A 21,655-nucleotide genomic window follows, 5' to 3' on the forward strand; every position below is an offset into this window, starting at 1 on the left:
GGAATTCTAATTTATTAAGCCTTTAGTGAACCCCCAGTACTACTTAAGTATTACTATAAAGCACATAGCAAAATGGTTACTAAGAGGACAGGCTTCGGGGTTAGACAAACCAGGGTTTAAATCCTAGCTATGCTACTGACTTGTTACGTACCATTGAATAAGATCCTGAATCACTCTGAGTCTCACCTCCTCATTTGTAAGAAGGGAATAATTGTACCTACCTTAGGGTTAATGGAAACTTAAGATGACTCGTGTGAAGCACTTGGGGCAGGTGTCTGGCACATGGTAAGTGCTTGATAAACGTTAGCTTTTAATAATTACTTAGTTGTTAAGTCATCTTCTTTATAGTTGTTCTGCCTATCTGATTATATTATTGTTTTGTCTAATTTCCCCCACCCCATCCCCCCATCTCTTATCCTTTAATTCCCATTTTGCACAAAGTTGTCTTAAAGACCCTTTCTGACTAGTGAGCAGCAGTTTTCCATCATCATTCCCCAGTAGTGCGGATCCAACAAACGCTGTTTCTAATTACACCTTTTTCCTTACCTGTTAAATAACCCACCACTAACTACTTTTTACAATTTTCTGGACTGTATATATTTGGGATTACTGATCACTTACTTGAAAGTAACAATGAGAAGGAGTTTCTTACCTTTCATCATGATAGGTCAAGAGTTTTAGGTAACTTGTCTTTATGGTATTGGCTTCTGAATATCTTCATTTCTTGTTTTTGACTGGTGTTAAAGATTTACTGCTCAGGCATGGATAAAGGAATTGATCGCACCTCATTTTCCAAGCACATTAAAAAAAAAAATCGGTGAATGAATCCACTAAGACCAGAGGGTTTATTTTAAGAAGTAAATAGGTTACTTTTTAAAGAACCTACTCTTTCCCTTTCTGATAGCCCTGCCTGAAGATGGGGTTGCAGACTTATTTTCAGGGACCACATTTTTCTGTCTGTGCTTTCCTATTTAAACATTACCCACAGAATTGAGTGGTTTTAAGCATTTACAAATCTGCTACATATAAAGGATGGTTGGGAGGAGTTACTATTTTCTAAGCTCATTCTAATAGAGGTAATTATTGTCGGAATGGGGGGAAATTGGTAGACATTTGAAATAAATAAGTTGGTATATTTTTAAAACAACAACAACAACAAAAATCCTGCTAAATAAAAACTATCCCTGATAGGATTTTTGTTTCATGTTTTGTAGGACCTTTAACTTGAAGGAAGTCCTAAATTCTATCGGTGTTCAGACTTGTGTTGAGGTAAACAAGACCCTGATGGAGAGAGGTTTACCTGCTCTAAATGCTGAGGTTCAAGCTAATCTTGTAGGTCAATTCTCAAGCATCGAAGAGGAGGACAATCCTATCTGGTCCTTGATTGGTGAGTCTTCATGTTTTTACTGGTTTCTGCTTCAATTCCAATTTGCTTTACCATGCTGGTTTGGGCTAATGTTAAGTGTCAGTCAAATTTTAGTCTTAAACAGATTACCTGCTTCTTTTGGTGAGTGAATAAATATTGAAAATATGAAGAAAGCATTAATATTTTCAAAGGTTTGGGACTCATTGCTGCTTCTGTGTGTATATGTAGCAGAGTTGGGGGATGTTTCAGAGCCTTCTAACTTACTACCCAGCTGGTAGGTTTTTATGAAGAAAATAACATCATGCTGCCAGTAATGTTAAATTCCTAGATCAATAGAGCAATCCAAACCAGCTGGCAGTATGTTCACAGAAAGTAGACACGGGCTTTGCTGGAAGCTAACCTGTGTGAGCTGAGGCCCCTATGTTGGTCAGGCTTAGAGAGACAAAGAGTTAAAAAGACCCTGGAACTGAGAGGCATAGTGGGTAGACTTTTTTTTGTACTTGATTGCTAAGAAAATGAATATCTTAAGGTCAAGTTGTATTGGTGAGTTGGGGAGAAATGTATCAGTTAGGACTTTTTCTATTACTTGTAACAGAGAACCTAAGCTTCTAAAGTGGCTTAAGCAAAAAGGGAATGTATTTGCTCATATAACAGAAAAGAGCAGGGTGGGATTGGCTGCTGGTACAGCTTAATCAGAGCTTAAACTATGTCCTGGGCGCTGGTTTCCCCACTTTGGTCCCTCAGCACTGCCTTTCTCTGGGCTGGCTGTCTCCACAGATAGTCTCTTCCCAACATAGCAAGATGACTTCAGCTCCAGCCTACATCTTTCTGTGTTTAAGTCAAGCCAAAAAAAAAAAGGGAGTCAGTTTCCCTCCCCTCTTAGCTCAGACAGTGACCCCAGAATTGAGTCTCATTGACTCCAGATGGTGGTCATGTCCCATTGTTCATTGTTGACTCAGTCATGGTGGCCAGAGGGGAAGAAACTTAAACTTGAGACGTGTTCAGTTCCTGGTGAGTCAGCTTTACCTGTAACACCTGGTCTGAAACTAGGGAAGAGATCGTTTTCCCCCCAAACAAGATCAGGGTGCTGTGGCCTTAAGAAGGGAAGAGGGCGATGTGGGACACAAAGCAAGTGTCTACTGCAGAGGGTGAGGAATGGACCAGACCGAGGAAAGAGTGTGGCATTCGAATATACTGACATTCCAGGACTAATCTGCAAGTTTTCAAAGTACAGATTAGAATACAAGTACTTGTTATTATTTAGTTGAGGCTCTTAAATAGTTTCTCTCATTCTTATCCCTGGGGACACGGGATGCTGGAGATCTAGGCCACCCAGGCCACTTAATAGCTCTAGGCTTCAACCCCACCCCCAAGGAAAGAGCCATCTGGTGTGTAGCATGTGGGCTGCTGAGGCGTGACGGGTGAAAACAGTAACACACACAGCATAACCGCAGCTGCCTGTGGCTGAGCCCTTCCCTGCGTAACCTCACTGCTGACATGCATCTCATGGCCTGTAGTCTCCAGCTGTACGCTAACACCTGGGAGATGGTGTTCCCCAGAGAAAGAGGGGCAGGCCTTCTGCAGTCTCCGCCCCGTACCAAGAGACCCCCCACTAGTGCACAGGATGCACTCACGAGGATGGGGTGCATATTTGCTCACTGCTATTTCCCCATACCATGCTGGGCCCAGAGATGACCTTTAATAAATATCTGTGGAATGGGTGAATGCATGGAGACTTAGAGCAGTTAAGTAACTCTCACCTGAAGTCGCATAACTAGCAGCTTGCAGAGTATGGCTTCTTCCTGAGCCTCTCTGACTCATATTCTTAACTGCTCCAATGGGCACTACAGTCAAAGCTGGAGCCCTGCTGCTCATTGGCAGGGTGGCCAGAGCATCGGGTGTCCTCCATGCCCTTGCTTTAGATCAGGGAAGTACTTGCAAATTCAAGGGAGAGGGAAGCTGGGGTCCAGGAGATGCCCCACCCCGAGGTGGCCTCTTAAAATCCAGTTAAGCAACTTTTTTCCACCCAGCTCTCCGCAGTGCAAGTTTCCTGTTCTTTTGCAAACTGGAAGTATTTTGTAACCTCATTCAAAGTATTGTTGCCTAGCAACTTGAATGACTCACTTGAGCGTCCTTCCCTGGGCTCTGGAAGCCAAGGGCACGTCTTTGGCAGGGGCTCAGTTTGGCTGGTCCTAAATGGACAGCCGCTTCTGTCACCTTAGTCTTGGCCTAAAAACTGACTCATCCACAGAAGAGATAGAACCACTTGTCAGCATAATAACAGTTTTGAAAAAGTTTCATTCTTTAAACAGCCTTGTGAAAAGTGTTTGGACCATATCTGTGATGAAAATAGACCCAGCTTCTGAGAGTCGAGCAGCCAGCCTAACGGGGAATTTAGTAGACAGTTTCCTCTTAATTCTCGAGGAGCTGGAATACATTAAGCACTTAGAGGGATCCCTGGGACAGAAGAAGGGCTCCAATTTACCCCTGGCTTTCCTCCCCTGTGGTTCATGGTACCCACAGTCTGCCTTCTTTTGTTCTTAGTTGATGTGCTATTTGTTTACAATGGAATTACAACTCCCACTGTGTTCTTAGCCATTAAAAAAGGTAATTAGAGAGGGAGTTTTCCTTCAAACCATTTTTTTTCAAATATATACCAAAACCATGTGGATTACCTGCTGTATAAATTATTTGCATGCTAATAGCCACCTACATTAAAAAAAATAATTTTCAGTTATACAAGTGATACATCCATGAATAATTTCCTCTTGTTGACAAATTATGGATAAGGCCCAGATCATCTTGACTGCCTTCCCCACCCCCATTCCTCTCTGGCTCCCATTGCTTTCAGTTTGGGGTTTATCTTTATAGACCTTTTTCATTCCAATCTCACTTTAATTCAAGCAGCATTTATGACGTGCCTGCCACATGCCAGACCAGGGATATTATAAGACAAAAAAATAGCCCTAACCCTTAGAAAGCCCACTGTCTAAGAAGGGAGAGATACATTCTCAAGTAACAGTAATATGGGGTGATAGTGTAACAGTTGCTAGGAAAAACCACAGAAAGGAGGTGACTTTAGCATCAGCATTGAGGTATGCTCTCGACTTGGGCAGAGATGAGGTGAGATGGAAAGGCATTCTGGTAAGAGGAAACAATTTGGGCTAAAGATATGGACATGGGACACCGGGGACTTTGAGTTCTAGGTCAGGTCTGGCTGAAACGTGTGATTTTGGGGAGAAGTGTTTAGAGATAAGTTTCAGCAATATATAGTTATCTGTATTCGATGGAGTGTATTTTCCTTAGTAAACTTCCTTATTTGTGAGATTTCTGTTCCCAAAGCCAGAGAACATCCTTGGAGCAGCATGGGCTGGGGCATGTCAGGCTTTTCCAGTACCATTTGTCCAATACCACTGCAGCTTCACTTACTTATGCATTTGCGTGCTTTTATGAGGTCGTCTCAAATGCAGATACATTGAGGCACTGAAGCAGGAAGAATGGAGAAGGTGGCAGTGCCAGTTGGGGTGGCCCTTCCTTAGTGACTCCAGATTGTTGCCCACTTGGGGGGTGATCATATAATTTATTTTCCACCCCAGGACACTGTTGAGAGTGCTCTTTTTAATTATGCCAAGACAGCCGGTGTCAACTTTAACTGTCCTGTGAAAACTCGGATGTGTGCTCACCCTTGCCATGCGGCGGTTTGGGCCCCCAAGTTTGCCATCCAGATCTGTAGATTTTTCAAGAAGAACCAAAAATTTGATTTTCTATGTGAAATCCCCTCAATTTAAATGACTTCTATTTTTTAAAAACACTACGTGGACCAAACTGGCAGTGCCAGTTTACAAACTCAGCTTTAGGATACAGAACTAAAATTATGGACGTTGAGTTTTTGTAAAAGATTCCCCCCCCCACCCTGAAAATGCTATGCATGTTTTGTTAGCTAGCTATTACTGCATAACAAATCACCCCAAAACTCCATCTGTCATCGCTTACAAGTCTGTGGGGCAACTGGGTAGTTCTTTTGGTCTTGCTGCACGCACGCGTGCATTCTTGGTCAGCTGTGGCTTGGGTGGCTAGCTCTGCTGATCTTGCCTGGGCTCTCTCAGGTGCTTGGGAGTTGGTTGGCTGCAGGTTGGTCTAGGATGGCCTAAGATGGAACAACTGGGCTTCCCTCAACATGGTCCCTCATCAGGCCCAGGCTTGTTTACATGGTGGTGGTAGGCAGAGAGAGTGGGTTCAAACCATGCCTCTTGAGCATGGAACTCACGTACCAGCACTTCTGCCACATTCTGCATTGGCCAAAGCAAGTCGTAAGGCCATCCCTGCTCCAAGGCATGGGGAAACAGACTCCAGTCTTTGATGGGAAGAGCTGCAAGGCTACTTTGGAAAGGTTATGAATATAGGGAGAGGTCAAGAATTGAGAATGTTGCTGCAATCCACCTACCACAATTACTATTCTCATTTTTCAAAATCATGTGCTTTAATAATGGGACAGATAAAGATGCTTTCTTTTTCCCCAGAAAAACGAATCCAGCTATACATGAAAAGCCTACTTTGTCTGCCAAACCCTCAAAAATGCATGCCTCCCGTGCCAGGAGGCCTCACTGTCATTCAGCAGGAGCTAGAGGTGCTAGGCTCTCAATATGCAAACATTGTGAATCTCAACAAACAAGTGTATGGACCATTTTATGCAAATATACTTCGAAAGCTGCTCTTCAGTGAGGAAGCCACGGGGAAGGCGGAAGCTTCATCATCTACTAACTAAAGAGGAACTGACATTGGATAAGAGATTGGAAGCCCAGCACTTAGGTACCCAGTCTGTTTCCATCAACGGCATTTCAGATGTGATACCTTCTCAGTCCTGTCTGTGGCACAGCGTTAGCCCAAATCTGTATAATCCAGTAATATTAGCATTGCAAAGACATGCACGTCATAATGACCCTGTTTGTGTACCATCTACAAGTCCAAAAGGATGTTTTTAATGAACAGAAAGCAATTTGTAATTAATTATATTACATATATAATACTTGTAAATGTTTTCTTAAGCATATATATCTGGCTTATTCATTCAACCCATAAGGAGTTGTATTTCACATCAAATCTAATGATTTTTTTTAACTTTGGTACAGCTTCTTAAAGGGTTGAAAGTTGTGAACATAACCAAGGGGATTGATGTTCTGAATAAATGATGTGAAGTAAGGGGTAATCGTATTTGAAATGTACAATTAAATTTTATTAATGTGTAATAGAAACTTACATAGTGTAAGTCCTCAAATTCTACAAATATACCAAATCACATTTTGTGATACCAATTGTCAGTATTTGTTTAGAATTTCAATGTATTAAATACATTTCAAAGCTGCATACAAATTTTAGATAAAACCTCCCTTGTTCATTTAGTGAGAATAGAAACAAACCTCTTCTAAAATTTTATTCTAGAGGGTGGATTCTTCTCACTTATCCTGCTCTCTGAGGGAAACAGTTTTTGCATACATCTCTTCGTGAATGTCCCTGCATTTCTCAGGCCATTGATAAGGTTTATATAAGATTTTAATATTTTTACATAAGGCAGGAGTGGTTTGAATTGTTTTACTTGTAAGAAGAAGAAAAATTGATAAAATGAGATCCCCATTCTCAGTGAAATTCATGTCTGAAAAAGAAACAGTTGAACTTTGGAATTTTTAACCATATAATGTGCTAGCAAATGCCTTCTGTGCTGATTAAATTCTTACCCGCTGTGACCAAGATGCTCTTCTAAGTATCATCATCATTTGCCATTCTTATGCATTAAATTAAACTTTGCCAAGATGGCACTGGTTGTCAGGATTCTAGAGAAATCTGCATACTGTCCTGGAATTACATACTTCTTCCGAAGTGTTAAGTGAAGCACTACCTTTTGGACGGACTCAGCCTGGAAAGTGCTTTATTTGCATGAAATGCATTTTGATTGTTTGGTTTTCTTAGGACTCATTCAACCTTAGTAATCTGATGGGGAAGAGTGGGTAGGAAGTAAAAAATAATGCTCCTTTCTTCCTCACCTCCTCTTCCTCACCACGACCTTCACCATTATGGTGCTACCTAATTATTTGATAAAGTTCTAGGAAATGATTGTGTGAGTAAATTATCTCCGGTCTTTACAATTTGGAGGGGTCTGCCAGAACTTGAGGAAATTTTGAAAGTCAGTTTTTTTCTCACATGACCAATACATAAATCAGCCATTCTGTCCATTTGAGCAGCTTTGTATAAATGGAATTTTACTGAAGAGCACATCATTGGTCTCACCCATTGTTTCCCTCTTCCTGTATTTCCATCCTGCCTGTTTCCTATGCTTAGAAACCATAAGGTGCTGTAGATTATTGTTTTCATTTTCTCTTAAGTTGAAGTAGTTTTCAACTGTGTTCACTTTGGGGCCTGGACAGCAGGGAGGGTCTGACATAGAAATGTAATGTGTAGCATAACTTTTTGTTGCTTTCTGAGGTGAACTGTATATTTAACCAGAAGACCAGGTGGTACACTTTTTTATTATCAGATTGGAATCCGTCTGGTATTCTTATATACTTGATTATACTGAGTTGCCAGCAGGAAAACAATGTGCGTTTTTTTAAAAATGCATTTAAAATGAAGGGCATTCTGCCTTTTTTTTTTTTTTTTTTTAAGTGACAAAGTAAATCTCAATGTCTGAAGTCTGGATTGAGGCAACTACATTTATTAGGATTTTAAAATCCTATCCCTTAGCGTGTTGTTTACTTGGTTTTTACTGAAATGTTTACTTCTACTTTTGAGAATTTTCTTAACATGGTCTCGTTTTGTAATGTCAATTTTATTAAACACCATACACACATTTTCATTCTTCCACTGCTAAAACATGTATTGTGTGCACTAGTTACATTTTAAAACATTAAAAATTATTTCAAGATAGCTGGTGTCTCTGTTTTCTAAACCACCTTTGGGTAACTCAGGGCTGGAATGCTGCAGTCTTTATTGCAGTTGTTTTAGAAGGATTCTTCTGCTAATCATCAGAGCCTCACAGACATCAGATCATGTTCATTCATTCATTGAGTCAACAAATAGCTAGTGAGCATCTACAGTGTGCCAAGAAGTATCCTAGATCTTTGATACACAGATGGCTAGACAGACACTGTCCTGAAGTAGTTTGTAACCTAGTAAGAAGGACAAACTTGTGAACAATTGCAATAAAGTGTAATTCGGGCAATAAAACACATACATGTGGTGTTAGAGGAAATACTGCCAGACCGTATTTCGTGGAGGTCACCCTTGAGCTAAAGCATGAAGGGTAGGCAGGAACTTGCCAAGAAAGGGAAAGGCACACGAGGCCAAGTGCACAGTGGGTATGACGGTGTGGAGACATGGTAAGCCAAGGGTCCAGCCTATAGAACAGGGGAAGTGATGAAAGGGGAAACAAGCAAGGTAAAAGGCTTCCAGGATGTCATGCTCAAAAGGGACGGTTTTGTCCTGAAAGAGATAACCACTGAATCTTTTGAAACAGGAGAAGGTTACAAGCAATTTATGTTTTGGAAGGATTTCCCTGGCCAAGGACACTTGCTGTTGGTGCTAGAATATTCTGTGTTGTGTGCGTATGTGTGTACACACTCACACATGAACATATGGCACAAGAGTCCACGTAGAAATGGACTCTAGCTAGCAGAAGCAGAAAGAGAGTTTATTGGAGAGGTTTAAGTACCTCATGGAATCTGTTTTACCTGGGGAATTAAGCTTGGAAGATGGGTAAGAACCAAGGCAATGCAAGCGTAGGACCTCAGCCAAGCTGGATTCAGAGATTGGTTTCTCAATTGTCCTTGCTGCTTTGCCTCATTTGCTCAAGATTTAAAGTCTCGGATATCAACATTCAGTTGGAAGAATCTCTGTCAAGGGCCCAGGCTCTAATTTTCAGGGGCTGGAACAAGACAGTAGCTGACCCTTAAGACTCCTGTGTTCCCACCTAGGTCACCCAACTAGGGATTTCTTCCAAATAGGAAGGAGCAGAAAGTGAAAAACAAATCCACTATCATGTGCACTCATGATGTCTTTAAAACTTGAATGGGAGGAATGTGTGAAGAGGTCCCCCAATCCAGTGTCGCCTCTAAGAATGACACGAAAAGATAATTCCAGGAAGGGCATAGTCATTGAAGTCAACCTTTATTGGTGTGTGTAGATGAACTGCTGAGCAAAGCCTCAGCATAACCTTATTTCTCAAATTGTAGTTCAAAGTTTAGGGAAGGTTGGTTCATTCAGCCACTTAGAGACTCAACTTCCATCCATCTTGTAACTCAGCAGTCCCCGAAACCTTCAGCATCTCCTTAATCACTAAGAAGATAAGGGAAAGAAAAGGATCACCCACTTCTACTCATGGTGCATTGGCCAGAACTAACTAGATCGTTAGTTGATGACTAGATGGCTAGATGGTCATCTGGCCCCATCTAACTGCAAAGGAGTCAGGAAGATGTGCCCAGGAGGAAAGGCAGGCATGGGTGTTGGGTATTGTAAGCATTAGCAACAGTCTCCACCTCAGATCCCTCCAGTTTCCTTGAGTAAGCCCTATGAATCATCTTTTTATGAAAATAAGTTTATTTTTTTAATGAACAACAGAACTTACTGGGTCCTTACATTAATGAAGTGCTGGGCATTGCCTAGTAGACCATGCAGGAATTACCTGATTCCCCGCCCCCCTCCCCCCTACTTTGGCCATGCCACACGGCATGCAGGATCTTAGTTCCCCAACCAGGGATTGAGTCCGAGACCCCTGCATCGGAAGGGCAACGTCCTAACCACTGGACCACCAGGGAAGTCCCATTAAAATAAGTTTAAGTTCATGTGTCTGCTCTGATCTTTTAGTATTAGCTCCCAGAGCACTGTGTTGAGAGGATTGTGAAGCTAAATCCAGGACAAGCAGTAAAGAATTCTGTAGCTGATTAGCTAAGTATGCCATGGGTGTGGGGAGTGCCATCTTCTGTGCAACATATTTTTTTCACTTGAATCCTTCTTAAAACTAAAATTCAGCCTGTTCTACCTCTGGGGATGTTAGGTACCAACATTTTCCACTCCTTATTCAGTAAAAGTAGCATGGGACTGAGAGTCACAGGACCTGAGTTTGAATTCACTTCTGCTTCATAGCTATATGACCTCGAGCCAATCCTTTAGTCTCCCTGAACATCCATTTCCTAACCTACCTGACTGTCTCGCAGAGCTATTGTGAGAATCAAATGAGATAATGTATTTGAAATTGTCTACAAACTCTAAAGCATAATGTGGACAGAATACATTACAATAGCTCATTTATTTGTCCTAAATCTCCTTCACACTTTAAGAGGTTTTAGTATTTTGAGAAGTGATGATTGAGTACTTAAGTACAGAAGACCAAAAATTGTCAAATCATATCACAACCGTGGTTCATTAAGCCCAATATTGTTATTGGCAGAGAAACTCAAGGGTACATAGAAGGCTGCAGTTATTGTCCTTGCCGTCAACTTCAAAGGATAGTGACACACCCAACATGTTCTAATTTCATTTAGTAAATCAGGTATGACTTTATCCTCCATGATTTAATCTAACCTTTTAGAAGGTACATTTGTTCTAGCAGCTTGTACCCTCTTGTTCTCTGTTTTTCAAGTGAAGCTTTATCTTTTCATGTCTCAACTTGGTATGTTAGCCTTGTTCAGCTTTCAAGGGAAACGGACCTAGGGATTTATCGCAAGGCTTTATGAAGAAGAAGGGAAACCTAGTAATCTGTCCCAGCAGCTGCACTTGACGGCATGGTAGAGAACCTGAATATAATTTTTTTCTTTCAGAATGTAGTAAAATAATTACTTACCATATGGCCTAAGCACTTTATATAAATGATCTCATATAACTGCACAACCCGCTACAATGCAGGCTCTATCATTTTTAAAAAAATGTTGCGTCGGGTCTTCGTTGCTGCGCATGAGCTTTCTCTAGTTGCAGCGAGTGGGGGCTACTCTCGTTGTGGTGCGTGGGCTTCTCATTGCGGTGGCTTCTCTTGTTGCAGAGCACGGGCTTTAGGCGCACGGGTTTCAGTAGTTGTGGCATGCAGGCTCAGGAGTTGTGGCTCACAGGCTCTGGAGCGCAGGCTCAGTAGTTGTGGCGAACGGGCTTAGTTGCTCCGTGGCACATGGGATCTTCCCGGATCAGGGATCGAACCCGTGTACCCTGAACTGGCAGGCAGATTCTTAACCACTGCGCCACCAGGGAAGTCCCTGTAAGTTCACTTTAAATTAGGGATGGATACCAACCCTTTCTCTTCTGCCAACTTGTATTTCTTGAAAACCATTCATGGTGATTTTTAACCATCTGTTCAGAAAATTTTAAATTTTCCGTGGAATCATAAAACTATGGCTAGAATTATATTATCCAATCTATGAATATTTTCCTTTATGATTTCTGACTATATTGCTATCCTTGAAGGTGGCCACAGCTCAATGTTATGGATTTATTCATTTATATTTTCTTCTAAGGTTTTGTTAACATTTAAATATTTAATCCGTATAGGATTTACTTAGATGTAAGTTTTTTTCTAAATGGCTAATCAGCAGCTCCAACATCATTTTTTGGGTAAGCCATCTTTCCCCTGCTGATTTAAAATGTCATCTTTTCATACTAAATTTCTGCTGGAATTTACTCCTGTATCTTCTGTCTAGCCCTTTTAGGATATAACACTATCTTAATTACCGTCCTGTTATGCTCTTCTCTCTAGGTAAGTTAACTCCTCCTCACTTTGTGGTCATTTTAATGATTGTATAATAGGCCATCACACGCATGTACCTTAATTTTTTAACCAATCCCCTCCTACTAGGCATTCGGTAAATTTCCTATTTTTTCCATACTATACAATGTGTAGTAAATTAAATGAATTCTATGCCTCGGTGGCTCAAGTTGTGCAAATTATCCATTTACCGTTTTCTCTGAATTATTTTTAAAATGACAATACCCGTTGTTGGTCTTGATTGTGGGATAACGGATAAAATCTGCCTGCTGGGGTTTAAGATTACCTAGGCGAGACTTCCGAGCGACACCAGGGGGCGCAGTTTCCAAGCTCCGCCTCAGCCACATCCGGGTTCAACCGCAGGTTCTGACCGAGAGCAGGCGGAACCTTTCTTCCGCGCCTCCAATTAAGTTGCGCGGTGGGGACTATTTAGGCCACCGCGCACCGCTCTCCACGGGTACAGCAGTTTTCCTGGAGCAGCGAAGGCGCGCGTGAGGGTTCTGTTTGTTCCTTCCTTCGTCGTGAACAGCATGGACGTGCTTGCGGAGGAGTTTGGGAACTTGACCCCGGAGCAGCTGGCTGCACCGATCCCGACTGTAGAGGTGAGGGCAGGGTACGCGGCGAGCGGAAGAGAGGCTGGGATGCGTCCCCGGGAGGCGTTGCCCCGAGAGCTCTGGCCGTGGAGGGGGCGGGCCGCGACTTCCGCGCATGCTCAGGACTCCTCGCGTGCTCGGGGCTCCGCGCGTGCTTGGGGGCTCCGCGCGCGAGTCCTTGCCGGAGACGGCCACCGCTCGTGCGTGCGAGGGTCAAGCGGAGGGGAGATATCAGCCGCCGCGCAGACCCAGCGGCCCCGCGTACGGCTCTCGGGTTGGACGAATTTTAGTGTTCGTGTGTTGTCAGGGGAGGACTGACTCTCGCCCACCTTGGGGGCCCGTATTGCATCTTTGACGGCTTATAAGGCATAATGAGGTCCAGGAAACTTAGGCCGCGTTGGTGAGGTCCCACAGCTGGCTGTGGTGGGAAAACCAGATCGTCTGAATCCCAGGCTAGTAATTTCCCTGTTTCACCGGGAACTCAAGTTTGGCCTGCAGGAGTATTTTAAACGCCGAGAAAATTTACTCCAAATTTTGCCTAGGTGTTTTCGGGGGAGTAGCCCCGTAGCTTTCATCAGATTCTCAGAAGTTAAGGATGACTGTCCTACAGTGAGCTGCCTAATGAAGTTCAGATGTTGACTTAATTTTATTTTCTGGAAAGGTACATATAACTTCTCTGGGCCTCAGAATCTTAGTTGGCATGGGATGGGAAGTGGAGAAATAGTCAAGGGAGAGATTCAGGTAGAGGGAACAGGACACTGGAAGCCTGGAGTCAAGACCATCTGTTTTTAAGGAATTAAAACAAATCCAGTAGTACTGGAGTGAAGAAAAGTAGAGGAGAGGTTACGGGTGACAGATAAGGGTCGTGATTATGAAAGGTTTTGTTAGACATCTAAAGGAGGCCTGGGATGCCATTGACAAGTTTAAGGAGGAGAATGGCCGACAGGATCAGTAAATCTATTTCTTTAATAATTATTCGGCAAATAAAGGAATTACAATCAGTCTTAGATTCAGTCTGTGAGTGCCTGCAATACACTGCTGATCTTCATTGGGCAATACTGGATTTTTAACTTTTTTTTTTTATATTGGAGTATAGTTGATCTGAATTTTTAGCTCTTGAACAGCTATTTAAAAGCCAGCATTTACTGAGCACGTATGTGCCAGCTCTGTTCAAGGCTAACGAGCGTTATGTTATTTAATCATCTGAAGCAAGTAATATTTTTGCTCCATTTTGCCAGTGAAGATTTTTAAGGCCCAAAGAGGTTACGTAACTCACCCAGTTTTCAGAAGGCTGTTTAATGGCGATCTGTATTTTGGACCCTGGCAGTCAGACTTCAAAGCCCTCATCCTTAACAGCTGACTGGACTGCTGCTCCAGAGAGCTGAAGGAATAAGCCTAAAGGATTTCTGTTTCTTATCTGAATTTGCACAGCTGTGAAGGGACCAGTACTACATTTCCAGTCTTCTGATTCAGGAATAACAGTTTCTTTTCCTGGCCCTTTGCATCCAATCCACCGTCCCATCTTAAGGGCCCCCAACTACAAAATGTACTCAATTCTGAAACTTCATTTCTCCTGTTCTCCATGTCTGAATCACTGTCATCTCTTATTTCCTAGGCTCCTGACTTGTCCCATTCCAACAGTCTGTTCTCTGCTCTGTAACCAGAGCCATCAGTTTAAACAGGCAGATATGATCACGTTGTTCCCTTGGTTAAAATTCTTCAGTCTGGCCATTGCTCTCAGAGCAAAATCTAAAGTCCTTACCATATTTATATGAGTCCTTTTCTTATTCTGGCCACTGCTTACTTCTCTAACCTGTTTCCCCCCCGCACCCAGATCTCCTCAAGATCTTTCTACTCTCCTCATATAGTCTTCTCTGATCTTTCTCACATTCTTCTTTGCAGATTTACATACAGTAAGATGCATGAGTACTAAGTGTTGATTTACATTAATTTTGATAGTTATGTATACCCAAATAACTAGCACCCCGTACAAGATATAGAACATTTTCAGCATCCCACAAAGTTCCCTTTTCAGTCTGTGCCCTACCACACCTTTTGATTTCTATCATCATAGATGAGTTTTGCCGGACTCAACATCTTTTTTTTTTTTTTAAGATTTGACTTAAAAAATTTTTAGAGTAGTTTCAGGTTCACAGCAAAATTGAGAGGAAGGTATAGAGATTTTCTACATACCCCCTGCCCCCACCTACCATTTTTCTTGAAAAATGTTTTTACTTTTTCCAGGTTGTCTGCCTCCCTCTCAGGCCATTCCTCAGTCTTCTTTGCTACATGTGCTTTCTGCTCCTCATCTCTAAATGTTGGAGTGTTTTTGATCTCACTTCATGGAACTCTTCTCCACCTATATACTCTGTAGGTGATTTCATCTGTTACACGGCTTTTACTACCATCCATTTGCTGACTTCTCCCTGATTTAGACCTCCAGGTCACTCTCTTCCCAAGTTCCAGACCTATATTTGTTGTCTATTTGGCATCTCCAAATAGACAAATGGATATCTCAAACTTAACATGCCCCCAACCAAACTCCTGATGACCCCTGCACACCTAAACCTGCTGCTCTGACAGCATCCAGAAATCCAGCATCCTCCTCATCTCCAGAAATGTCAACTCTAAGGTGTCAGTCTCAACTCCTCTTTCTCTCAGAGTCTCCACCTAACCTACTGTCAAGTCCTGTTGGCTCTAACTTCACATTGAGTTTCCTAGCCAACAGTTTCTCACTACGCGTATTGTTATCAGCCTGAAGTTTTGCAGTGAACTCCTGAATGGTCTCCCTCCTTCTCACCTTGCCTGTTCTCACCCCAGCAACTAGAGTGATCCAGTTAAAATGAGTCACGTCATCTTGTCACTCTTTTGCTCAAAACCTTCCAATGCTTCTCCTGCTACTCAAAGTAAAAAAGTTTACAGTTCTTGGAAAGTCTTACATGATCCTGGGGCCCTTACTCAGAAACTGTATTCTTACTTAAGACTCACTTTTCCCATTAACAGATTAGATACCATTCATGAAGAGTTTTATCATGGTAAGCTGTTTATGACCTCAGGAATTTGTGAAGAGCAGGCCTAAGAACTCAAGAAGTGTGGCAGTTTGCAGCCATTTAAAGTAGGAGGTGGACACCATGTGATATCCTTCTGCAGCCTGAGCTCTGACCAGGCACTAGTGGAGAGAAAATAGGGGGGAGAAAGGACTCCCTTTGGGTTGAGAGACCTAGCTTCCACACCAGACTCTCTGAAACTTACTCACCCTTCCTCAAACAAGCAGGGTTTGCTTCCTCAAAGCAAACCCTGCTTACTCAGAAAGTGTCATGAGAATAAAATAAAGATGAAAAGTACTTGGAATCTTGAGTCACCAAGAAGAGATTAAAGTATATTCTATTTAAGAAATCTGTGGTTTATATATACTTGTGTGTGTATATGTTTGTATACATGTACATACACAGCACATACATGATTTCCATAAAAGTGGTTGCAATGTAAAAATTGTTCTTTTTGTTTTCATTTACTTTCTTTTGCTTACTGTGATGAAGTGAGTCATTTTGGGTTCATTAAAATAACTTCTCATGAAAATATTGTGATTGCTAGCACAGAGTTCTGATACTTTTGTTGTTCTGATTCACAGGAAAAATGGCGGCTGCTTCCAGCATTTTTAAAGGTAATTAATATATAATAATAATTAGTTTTTCCAATGAAGAGTCAAGAAATAAGCCTTTAAAAAAATTTTTTTTTCACCATTTTTTTGACTTTGTACAACTGTGTGCTTTTCTAGGTTTTAGAAATACAAGAAATTATAAGGCAGTATCCCTGTCTAGAAAATACTAGTTAGGGGATTGCTAATCTAATTTTAGAGATAGGAAGTAGTATACATTGTAGCATGGCACATGACTAATACAAACCAAATTGCTATTGGCAGTAGTGATGCCACATGTGGTCAGAGAGGGCCTCCCAAAGGAGGTGAGATGTAAGCCACATCTTAAGAGGAAAGGAATTAACTGAGCTGAAAGGTAGGATGCAGGGAGCATGGCTTAATAAAAGTGCTCAAGAGGAGCCTCCACAGGGTCTGTAGGAAACAGAGTCCAGTCTGCTTGGCTGGAACGGGTGAGTAGCTAGGCAGAGGAACTACAGATTATAAGGTTCCTATTATTATTGAATCTCAGTTTTAAAGAGCTTATGCTGAGTAGTAGCAGGTTCCACAATGATAGACCCCTTGACACACAGTAGGATGGTTATAGTCAAAAAAAGAAAGACAGTAGCAAGTGTTGATGAGGATGTGGAGCAATCAGAACCCTAATACTCTACCGATGGGAAGGTAAAATGTTGCAGCCGCTTTGGGAAACAGCCTGGCAGTTCATCAGATGGTTAAACATAGTTACCATCTGTCTGATCCTGCCATTCTACTCCTAGGTATTTACTCAAGGTAAATGAAAACATATGTCCATGCAAAAACTTGTACACAGATGTTCATAGCAGCATTATTCATAATAGCCAGAAAGTGTAAACAACTCCCATGAACACCAGCTAATGGATGGATAAATAAAATATGGTATATCCATACAATGGAATATTATTTGGCAATAAAAAGAAATCAAGTGCTGACATATGCTACAACATGGATGAATCTTGGAACCATCTTGCTAAGTGAAAGAATGAAGACTTGAAAAATGAGTAGAGTTCTATCCAACTTAGTTTTCTGTTAATAGGCGAGGGGAGAGTGCTAGAAGATGAAGCTGGGAAGCTGTCAGGGCCAGATTTCTGACCAGATTTTATGGTTAAGGAATTAGATGTGGAGGATTTTGGCTTTTCTTCTGACAGCAATAGGAAGCTCTTGAAGAAGTTTTAAGTAACCAAAAATGAAATAAAATGATAGTAAGGTTAAGGGAAGTTTTGTTGTTGTTGTTTTTAATTATGACTTTTTTCTTTTTCAAAGGGAACTATGTATCTATACATATGCATAAGCAGAGAAGGGGTAGGATTTATGATTCAAAAAAGAGGAGACGGTGGTATGTGGTCCAAGAAGAGGTTGTCTGTTACATATTGGCATTTACCATTGGCACTTGCCATCTACCTCTACAATGATTAAATCATGTGCCGCTGCAGCTGCTGACTTTCAACACCCCCTGAAAGGAGTTCAGGGTGGAGAGCAGAAATGAGGCACTGTGTGCTCTGGGAAAAACTGGCAAAACAGGTCTTCAGATAGTTAGATATATATATTTTAAAAGTTACTTTATTTGGGCTTCCCTGGTGGCGCAGTGGTTGAGAGTCCGCCTGCCGATGCAGGGGACGCGGGTTCGTGCCCCTGTCCGGGAAGATCCCACATGCCCTGGAGCGGCTGGGCCCGTGAGCCATGGCCGCTGAGCCTGCGCGTCCGGAGACTGTGCTCCGCAACGGGAGAGGCCACAAAAGTGAGAGGCCCGCGTACCGCAAAAAAAAAAAACCAAAAAACAATAAAAGTTACTTTATTTATTTTTATTTTTGGCTGCGTTGGGTCTTCATTGCTGTGTGTGGGCTTTCTCTAGTTGTGGTGAGCAGGGGCTACTCTTTGTTGCGGTGCACGGGCTTCTCACTGTGGTGTCTTCTCTTGTTGCGGAGCGCGGGCTCTAGGCACGTGGGCTTCAGTAGTTGTGGCTCACGGGCTTAGTTCCCCCTCAGCATGTGGGATCTTCCCGGACCAGGGATCAAACCCGTGTCCTCTGCCTTGGCAGGTGGATGCTTAACCACTGCGCCACCAGGGAAGCCCGATAGTCAGATATCTTCTGGAGCAAATTTTATGAGCCCAATTCTTGCATCTCCTCGTATCTAGAAAAGCACTAAAATCCTTCATGGGGACGTCTGCTCCTCGTGACTAGCAGTAACCTTCATGAGACTAGCAGAAACCTTCTGCAAAAAAATGTGCTTGATTGCATGTATTCCCCCTTCACCAAAATCACATATATACTGACCTTCCCCCCTGCATCTTTGGAGCAGTTTCTCAGAGCTCTCTGGGATGCTGTCTGGTGGCTGCAGTCCTCATTTTGCCCCAAATAAAACTTAACTCGCAACTCTCATGTTGTGCATTTTTTAAGTCGACAGACAGTTACTATGGCAACTATGAAAGGACTGGAACCTTCAACCTTCTGACCTGTTGACTAGAATGTTAGTGCTTAGATGGCAGGTGCGAATGGAAAATGCCACTTTGTAGTTGACAAGGTAGAGAACTTAACAGAGACATGAGACTACAGCTATTTCATTCATTTAAAGTTGGGGTTCCCTTTTACTCAGACCACCTTGAAATATATTTGTCCAAGAACAAAATATAAAGATTTTTTTAATATGTAACTGAAGACAGGAACTTGAAGCTTGTGAGGCTGCAGTGCTGTGGGCAGGTAGAATCGAGACTTGGAATGTTAGGTTGGGGTGACAGCAGTGAAGAGGGACTCACGTAAGTCCTTCTTAGTTTTGCACAAGTACCAAGTGGGGTGTGCTTGACTTAATAGCATTCTTTTGTGAACATAAAAATTACCTTTTGAGTTTTAGTTGATCAGCCTGTAATGTGACCTTGTTTTTTAATAGCAGTGGTAAAAACATCCAGAATGAGGGAGGTATGTAGTAGCCCCACTGTGCGCTGGTCAGACTGTGGAGGGTTGTCGGTGAGTTCAGGGCATCCATGTGATGACCAAGTGGAGCCCACTCAGAAGCAGTTCATGGGCTGCTGAAGGGTCTGGAAGGCATGCCTGCGAGAAATAGTGGAAGTGCCTGTTCAGCCTGGAAGTGAGAACATGAAAGAGAGACGTGATAACATACCATAACATACCATAGTCTACAGACTACGGTAGAGCAGGCATTTTCTCCAGAAAAGACAGTTAAACCCAAGGGGTGGAAACCGTGGGAAGGCAGACTGCAGATCATTATAAGGGTGAATTTTTCCCCTAGCAATCTGGACTATTTCATAATAGGATGGCTGCTTTGTAAGCCAGTGAGATCCTGAATAAGGAGGTGGAATTAAAGCAGAGGCCTTGTGATTATCTGTCTGTTGAGAGTGTTCTAGAAGTGTTGAACTAATTGTGTTTGAAGATTAATGTAAAAAGATGAACATATTACAGTCCTTTAAATCCTAAGACTGGATTCTTTGTGTTTATCATTTCAGTGTTTTTCATAGCGCTTTGTGCAGCCATACTGACTTCCGAGATGAAAGGAAGTCACTCACTGCCAGCTGATCGACCTTAGGTCCCTGATGTTCACTCTGCTTCCAATTTTAAATGCAATTATTTTTAGTTTTCTTAATAGAGATCCTTGTTTTTTCCCTTCAAAGTGTTATGAAAGACAGATATGTGGAAATCATAAAACTGCTTACATAGGAGCAAGACAAGAAAGAAAATAGACATTGTTTGAGGGTTGAAGAGATGATGCTCAACTGCTGTATTTTTTCTTGGATGTTTTTTGTAAATTCAAAGCATGTAGGGAAAATCCTGCCTTATTTGTTAGCTCATGGGGAGTCATTAGGTATATTCAGGTACTCATATCTTGAATTCCAAAGGTCAGATTGTTTTTCAGGGAGGAAAATTTGAGGGTGTTCTAGTAAGATGGAGGAGAGATGGAGTGAGGACACATAAATGTAAAGCTTTGCTAAGTAAAATTCATGGAGTTTTTTTTCTCACTTTGGTTTTGAGGAAAATTTATGGATCAGGTGAGATCCATTGTGTAATCTGCTATTTTGTTGCTAACCCACTTTTTACTTTTTATCTGTTTAGGTGAAAGGCCTTGTGAAACAGCATATAGATTCATTTAACTATTTCATTAATGTAGAGGTAAGCATCAGATCTTGGAAAAGAATATGGTTAAGAATTAACTGGAAGCCAGAGTCTTTCCTCATGTTACTCTTTCCCCTGCAGATAAAGAAAATAATGAAAGCCAATGAAAAGGTTACGAGTGATGCTGACCCCATGTGGTACTTAAAGTAAGGAATCAACTACTCTTAATTTGCTATTTTGATTATGTCTAACATTTTTTTTATAGTGAATGTAGTTGCTGTCAAAACTGTTTTAACATAATTCTCCTTTTATCTGTTTGATAGGAAGATATTTATCAAATGCTTAATTTTTAATTGGTAAGCTAAGGATAACAGGTAGTTAGGAGTGAAAAGTTACTGAAACTATTAGGTTTAAACTTTTTAAAAAATAACTTTAGAGGAAAATTACAAAAATAGGACAAGGAGTTCCCATGTTACACTTCACCCAGTTTATACTAATATTAACATCTTATGTAGCCATAGCATAATTAGCAAAACTAGGAAATTAGCACTGATATAATACTGATGACTAATCTACAAATCTTAGTTTTCCCACTAATGTCCTTTTTCTGGTCCAGGATTCAATCCAGGACCTGCATTATGTTCAGATGTCATATGTCTCCTTCATCCTCTCCAATCTATGACAGTTCCTCAAGCTCTCTGGGTCTTTCATGACCTTGACACTTTTGAAGAATTCTGGTCAGTCGTTTTGTAGAAAGTCCTTGATTCGGGTTTGTGCGGTATTTGCTCGTGGCTACATTGGGTTATACCTTTTTGGCCAGAATACCACAGAAGCGATGCTTCATGTCATTCTCACTGTACCATATCAGGGGGTACAGATGTCAATATATTTAACGGCTGGTGATTTTAACTTTGTTCACTTGATTAAGATGTTATCTTCCAGGTTTCCCCACTGTAAAGTTACTAATTTTTCCTTTAGTAATTAATCACTATCTTATAAGGTGATCCTTCGAGACAATGCAAATATCTTATTTCTCATTGCACTTTACCCACTACCTTTAGCATGTATTGATGCTTGTTGTAGCAATTACCTACAACAGTAATTGCTGTGGTGTTTACCTATTGGCAAGTCTCTATTTCCATCATTCTTTCTACATTAATATTAGAATTCTACTGTGAGGAAGAGCTTTTTCTTCCCCTCTTTTACTCTCTATCTGTAATTT

At 41.6% G+C, this 21,655-nt stretch overlaps 2 protein-coding genes across 7 annotated transcripts in view; both read left to right on the forward strand.

The window, feature by feature from the left end:
• TCP11L2 (t-complex 11 like 2) overlaps positions 1 to 8,283 on the forward strand; it is a 41,713-nt gene extending 33,430 nt beyond the window's left edge. For 3 of the 4 annotated variants that reach the window (XM_067010028.1, XM_059080754.2, XM_067010029.1), the window contains 2 exons: positions 1,215 to 1,387; positions 5,887 to 8,283. In XM_067010028.1, the coding sequence (XP_066866129.1) occupies positions 1,215 to 1,387; positions 5,887 to 6,131 (418 nt within the window). In that variant the 3' untranslated portion in view covers positions 6,132 to 8,283. The remainder of the gene's footprint in view (positions 1 to 1,214; positions 1,388 to 5,886) is intronic. The other variant, XM_067010030.1, reaches the window with a different exon arrangement.
• Positions 8,284 to 12,500: 4,217 nt separating this feature from the next.
• Positions 12,501 to 21,655, forward strand: part of POLR3B (RNA polymerase III subunit B) — a 115,571-nt gene continuing 106,416 nt past the window's right edge. Inside the window, exons 1-4 of one of the 3 annotated variants that reach the window (XM_067010026.1) lie at positions 12,501 to 12,706; positions 16,329 to 16,361; positions 20,434 to 20,490; positions 20,575 to 20,639. In XM_067010026.1, the coding sequence (XP_066866127.1) occupies positions 12,635 to 12,706; positions 16,329 to 16,361; positions 20,434 to 20,490; positions 20,575 to 20,639 (227 nt within the window). In that variant the 5' untranslated portion in view covers positions 12,501 to 12,634. Of the gene's footprint in view, positions 12,707 to 12,812; positions 13,150 to 16,328; positions 16,362 to 20,433; positions 20,491 to 20,574; positions 20,640 to 21,655 lie in introns of those variants that run through there. The other 2 variants (XM_059080728.2, XM_067010027.1) reach the window with 2 other exon arrangements.

The sequence above is a fragment of the Kogia breviceps genome, chromosome 12 (genome assembly GCF_026419965.1).
Source record: "Kogia breviceps isolate mKogBre1 chromosome 12, mKogBre1 haplotype 1, whole genome shotgun sequence".
NCBI classification, from domain to species: Eukaryota; Metazoa; Chordata; class Mammalia; order Artiodactyla; family Physeteridae; genus Kogia; species Kogia breviceps.